Below are 6,497 nucleotides of genomic sequence, written 5' to 3'. Positions count from 1 at the left end.
TTCTGGCTTCTATTCACTATCTCATCTTGAGTTCAAATCCTGTTTCTCCTGTACTATAAACTGTTATCATTACACTCTTTTCTTTTCAACACTTTTTGTCCTTTTTCATCTATTCAGATTTTTTATTTTTATATGCATATGTGGATTTTTTTTTGCTTCGTTTTTTTTGTTATGTTTGGATCGTCTTTTTTGGTGGCTTCTCTGCTTAAAGGCCTCCTTCTGGTTCTTATTCATGGGTTCATCCTGGGTTCTAATCCCATTTCTCCTACACTCATCTTTTCAACACTTTGTCCTTTATTCATCTATTTATATTTTATCATTTATATGTTTAGTTCTCTTTTCTGTATCACCTTTTCTTCATGTGTTTAGGCGGCTCCTACATTAAATTATCCCTTTCTTGCTCCTATTCACTGACCCATCCTGGGTTCTTATCTTACTTCTTAAACATTCCAATAATTTCTCCTCAACTCCTTGTTCTCTATTTACATCGTACCATTAATAAGTATGGTCTTTCTTTTTTTTCTCACTAACTTTAATCAATTTGCAATTGCCAGATGAACTTCTCTCTCCTTCACAATTTCCCTATTGGTTTAAGTGTTCCTGTGGGTGTTCCCTATGCAATTGGCATCCATTTTGGGTCTTAACAATCCATCTGTTCTCATGTTTTGCACATTTGTTTTTCAACTTGATAAAGACACCAGTACAGCATTGAAATGTGTTGTGAATGAAAAACCTTATTCTCCGACACTGCAGTCCACCTATATGTTAATCCAACTGGATCCAATATCTCCTGGTGGATTCATCCACCAGCCACGGGGCAGTAGCAGCTATCTTTCCTCATACCTTCTGTGCCTGCCACCGCACCACCAGATGAGTGTAACCAGCTCTCTCCTACTCTCCCTCCATGGGGTATCATCCTATTGTGCGCTCAGTTTCCCACTTCTAGATTTATTCATAGAAAATACTGAAGGATATGATCACTCCTTTGAAAATAGCCTTCCTGTCGCCCAGCACCAATTCCTGGCCATCACCTTACAGTTTGAAGCACTGGTCTAAAATAAAATTACACTGCATTTTTCACTAAAACAGAACCACATGTGTCTATGGGAAATGTCTGGTATGGTCAATTATCTATAAACCAAGGGACTGCCATCAAGAACCTGACTAGCAAATAAGAGATATACAAGGTCAGCCATTACTAGCCACCAGCTGCAGGAACCAACCTGTTTCCTGTGAAGTTGTGTTATATACAGATATGGAAACATGGATTCCAATAAAATGCAAAAAAATATTTTAAATATTGAAATTAACTCAGTACAGGAAGAACATTCAGAAAACATCAATATCTTTTACTAGATCATTAATCTTTTCATAAAAAAAACTATGAATGTGTCAAAGCTTTTTGTGATCTTGCATAAAAATGTTAATTTGTAACCAATAATCATCACAGACTGGTAAATTTAGTGCACTGAGAACATTTGGTCAGCTGGCAAAGCCTCGTTATTCCGGTACGTTTGTATCCCAAGGAAACTTCACACTGAAGTCTTGCATTTCTGCCTTGTAGATCTTGTCAAAATATTCATTTTGAGTCACAGTAAAATTATTTTTCCAATCTCCGACTATTCCTGTAAATCACAAATGGTGACAAAAAAATTTAAATTTATGTTTAAGAGATCTGTTATATGCACATAGTAACCCCTAAAATAGTATAATTCCCAACGCACAATACATAGGAAATATAAAGAAATATAAAACTGTGGAGAATGTGGCATAGTCCAGACAAGATTGGATAAGTTCAAAAAGAATTTTATCATATAAAAATAAACTACACGTTCCTGCATTGTACTGATGCCTTCCACAGATACATCAGAATAAAGGGAGCTATAAATGGGATAAAAGGTCGAGAACACAAGTCTAAAGTCTAATTATGAAATCAATAGTAGAACATTTCATACAGACTTAAATCCTTGAAAAAAGTCAATATACAATAAAAAACAAATGATCATGTAGAAATAGGTCATCAATATCTGATCAGTAGGGGTTTAACAACCTAGCCTAGTTCTCAGATTATGCCGGGAATACAGAAGCTGTGTAAAAATGATAGTGACCACAGTCAGGTACTGCACATTGCCCCCTATTCACTTAAATAGTGCAGTATTTGGCTCAGGTCGCTATAGAAATGAAGGAGTGGCTGTGTTCTGGCAGCGTCTGAGAACTTCCAGCCACCGCCGATAACAGCTGATCGGTGTGGGTGACAGGTGTCGCACCCCTTAATCACATGTTGATAGCCTATTCTAAGGTTAGGTCATCAATAAATAAGTAGTGGTCAACTCATTTATTATATTGCAGTGATAGTAGCACAAACACTACAAATAATAACATATTGAATAAATTCCTAAATACAAATCTTGCACTTCACTGAAAAGGGGTGCAGGAAAAATTATATACATATATGTCAGCGCTGGGGTCATCATGTATGAATGGGGGTCAAGAGCCGAGTCCCTATCAATTCTTTTAACCATATAGTTGTTGAAGTGAATATATGACAACAGCATTTAAACGGAAAAGTTAGTGGTAGACGTGCACTGCCTCCTGTCAGCCCTCTGCAACGTGACAGCTAGTAAAGGTGTATCTAGGTTTTCTGGCACCCGGGGCAAGAATTCAGACCCCACCCCCAAGGACAAATATGATTTGCCCTTAGTCATGTACCGACAAGCTCCTCTCCCTAAAGCTCTCAATGTTCAGTGAAAAACTGAGAGAAGCAGGAAGAGAAGCTCGTTGTCACAGGATCATAATTATGAAAGTCGCATATGAGTGAAGTGTCCAAGAGACGATGACTGGAACCTGCAGAGCTGAATCCTGACATCACAGCTTCTGAATTCTCACAACTAATGCACTGCACACTATTAGGATTCTCCCTTGCCGGTGGACAGTCATGTCAGCACAAGCATGCGATTTGTATACTTCTGATCACATTCTGACTAGATGTGTCCGGCCTCGCTCAGTTCATGTTCATTGATGGAGGCCACACATGTCTAGTCAGCATGTGACCGCATGTATGTAAATTGCCAGCATTAGGGTTTGAGCGAAACGGGTCGGTCATTTTCAGAAGTCGCCGACTTTTGGCAAAGTCGGGTTTCATGAAACCCGACCCGGTCCCTGTGTGGGGTCGGCCATGCGGTATGCGACTTTCGCGCCAAAGTCGCGTTTCAATTATGCGAAAAGCGCCAATTCTCAGCCAATGAAGGTGGGCGCAGAGTGTGGGCAGCGTGATGACATAGGTCTCAGTCCCCACCATCTTAGAGAAGGGCATTGCAGTGATTGGCTTGCTTTCGGCGGCGTCACAAGGGCTATAAAGGGGTGTTCCCACTGACCGCCATGTTACTGCTGCTGATCTGAGCATAGGGAGAGGTTGCTGCCGCTTCGTCAGAAGCAGGGATAGCGTTAGGCAGGGTCCATTAACCACCAAACCGCTTGTGCTGTAGCGATTTCCACTGTCCAACACCACCTTTTGTTTGCAGGGACAGTGGAGGCTACATTTTTTTTTCCTCAGCGCTGTAGCTCATTGGGCTGCCCTAGAAGGCTCCCTGATAGCTGCATTGCTGTGTGTACGCCGCTGTGCAAACCAACTGCTTTTTTCAAAGCACAAATCCTGTTGCTCCTTCCTTTCTGCACAGCTATCTTGTTTGTTTGTCCACACTTTTGACTTTTTTGTGCAGCAGTCCACTTCTTGTTATTGCTGCCTGCCATACTTTGCTGAGATTACTGCAGGGAGATAGTAATTGTAGGACAGTCCCTTTTTTTTTTTTTTTTGTTTCGTTATATCTCTTCAAGCCACTTTCTGCCACAGAAAATATACTCTAATACAGTGGCCCAGATTTATTCACTAGTCTCCCTGAAGAAAAAAAAAAAAGGGTGCAGATTAAAATTGGCAAATCTGCATCAGTGGCAGTCCTGTGTGTGGCATCTGTGTCTCATTTTCTGGCACAGAAAACATACAGTCTAACAGTGGGCCTGATTTCTTGCCAATTCTCCCATAAATTAAAAAAAAAATAGTGGGAGATTAAGATTGGCAATTTTGCCTCAGTGCCAGTGCTGTGTGTGGCATCTGTCTCTAATTTTGTTCCACTTTAAACCTATTGTGTAATACTGGGCCAGATTTCTTGTAAATTCTCCCTGACAAAAAAAACAGTGGGAGACTAAGATTGGCATTTCTGCTTCAGTGCCAGTCCTGTGTGTGCCACCTGTCTCAAATTTTGTGCCACATTAAACCTAGTGTGTAAAACTGGGCCAGCTTTTTTTAAAATTCTCTCTGAAAAAATAAAAATAGTGGGAGATTAAGATTGGCATTTCTGCCTCATTGCCAGTGCTGTGTGTGCCACCTGTCTCAAATTTTGTGCCACATTAAACATAGTGTGTAATACTGGGCCAGATTTCTTTTCAATTCTCCCTGAAAAAAAAAATAGTGGTAGATTAAGTTTGGCAATTCTGCCTCATTGCCAGTGCTGTGTGTGGCATCTGTCTCTAATTTTGTTCCACATTAAACCTATTGTGTAATACTGGGCCAGATTTCTTTTAAATTCTCCCTGAAAAAAAAATAGTGGAAGATTAAGATTGGCATTTCTGCTTCAGTGCCACTCCTGTGTGTGCCACCTGTCTCAAATTTTGCGCCACATTAAACCTAGTGTGTAATACTGGGCCAGATTTCTTTTAAATTCTCCCTGAAAAAAAAAATAGTGAGAGATTAAGGTTGGCATTTCTGCCTCATTGCCAGTCCTGTGTGTGCCATCTGTCTCAAATTTTGTGCCACATTAAACCTAGTGTGTAATACTGGGCCAGATTTCTTTTCAATTCTCCCTGAAAAAAAAATTGTGGGAGATTAAGATTGGCATTTCTGCTTCAGTGCCACTCCTGTGTGTGCCACCTGTCTCAAATTTTGTGCCACATTAAACCTAGTGTGTAATACTGGGCCAGATATCTTTTAAATTCTCCCTGAAAAAAAAAATAGTGGTAGATTAAGTTTGGCAATTCTGCCTCATTGCCAGTGCTGTGTGTGGCATTTGTCTCTAATTTTGTGCCACAGAACATATACAGTATAAGAGTGGGCCACATTTCTTCAATATTCTCCCAGAAAAAATAAAAAGGGGGAATTTTTATTGGTAGTGTCTGCATCAGCGTCAGTCCTGTTAGTGGCATATCTGTCTGCAACTGAAGCTGTGTACTGTTATACATTGAGCCTGATTTTCCCTGCAGTCTGACCCACCTATAAAGGGATATATAAATCCAACAGAAGTTTGAGTTCACCTTGTAACTGGTTTTACAGTAACAAATACCGTTAGTTTGGTTATGTTTTTCAAACAATGAGGAAGTCTGGTGGAAGAGGTCGTGGCTAGGGTTGAGCGAAACGGCTCGGTCATTTTCATAAGTCGACGACTTTTGGCAAAGTCGGGTTTCATGAAACCCGACCCGATCCCTGTGTAGGGTCGGCCACGCGGTACGCGACTTTCGCGCCAAAGTCGCGTTTCAATGACGCGAAAAGCGCCATTTCTCAGCCAATGAAGGTGGACGCAGAGTGTGGGCAGCGTGATGACATAGGTCTCAGTCCCCACCATCTTAGAGAAGGGCATTGCAGTGATTGGCTTGCTTTCTGCGGCGTCACAGGGGCTATAAAGGGGCGTTCCCGCCGACCGCCATCTTACTGCTGCTGATCTGAGCATAGGGAGAGGTTGCTGCCGCTTCGTCAGAAGCAGGGATAGCGTTAGGCAGGGTCCATTAACCCCCAAACCGCTTGTGCTGTAGCGATTTCCACTGTCCAACACCACCTTTTGTTTGCAGAGACAGTGGAGGCTACATTTTTTTTCCTCAGCGCTGTAGCTCATTGGGCTGCCCTAGAAGGCTCCCAGATAGCTGCATTGCTGTTTGTACACTGCTGTGCAAACCAACTGCTTTTTTCAAAGCACAAGTCCTGTTGCTCCTTCCTTTCTGCACAGCTTCCTTGTTTGTTTGTCCACACTGTTGACTTTTTTTGTACAGCAGTCCACTCCTTGTTATTGCTGCCTGCCATACATTGCTGAGATTACTGCAGGGAGATAGTAATTGTAGGACAGTCCCTTTTTTTTTTGTTTCGTTATATCTCTTCAAGCCACTTTCTGCCACAGAAAATATACTCTAATACAGTGGCCCAGATTTATTCACTAGTCTCACTGAAGAAGAAAAGAGTGCAGATTAAAATTGGCAAATCTGTATCAGTGGCAGTCCTGTGTGTGGCACCTGTCTCAAATTGTGTGCCACATTAAACCTAGTGTGTAATACTGGGTCAGATTTCTTTTAAATTCTCCCTAAAAAAAAAAAATAGTGGGAGATTAAGATTGGCATTTCAGCTTCAGAGCCACTCCTGTGTGTGCCACCTGTCTCAAATTGTGTGCCACATTAAACCTAGTGTGTAATACTGGGTCAGATTTCTTTTAAATTCTCCCTGAAAAAAAAAATTGTGGGAG

The 6,497-nt window shown here is 41.3% G+C and overlaps 1 protein-coding gene across 3 annotated transcripts in view; it reads right to left on the bottom strand.

Annotated features, from left to right (window-relative positions):
* Positions 1-1,316: 1,316 nt before the first annotated feature.
* Positions 1,317-6,497, bottom strand: part of LOC138651265 (sulfotransferase 2B1-like) — a 275,352-nt gene continuing 270,171 nt past the window's right edge. For all 3 annotated transcript variants that reach the window (XM_069741329.1, XM_069741330.1, XM_069741331.1), the window contains one exon: positions 1,317-1,625. In XM_069741329.1, coding sequence (XP_069597430.1) covers positions 1,501-1,625 — 125 coding nt within the window. In that variant the 3' untranslated portion in view covers positions 1,317-1,500. The remainder of the gene's footprint in view (positions 1,626-6,497) is intronic.

The sequence above is a fragment of the Ranitomeya imitator genome, chromosome 10 (genome assembly GCF_032444005.1).
Source record: "Ranitomeya imitator isolate aRanImi1 chromosome 10, aRanImi1.pri, whole genome shotgun sequence".
Classification (NCBI taxonomy): domain Eukaryota; kingdom Metazoa; phylum Chordata; class Amphibia; order Anura; family Dendrobatidae; genus Ranitomeya; species Ranitomeya imitator.
This window is presented reverse-complemented; position numbering and strand designations above follow the sequence as displayed.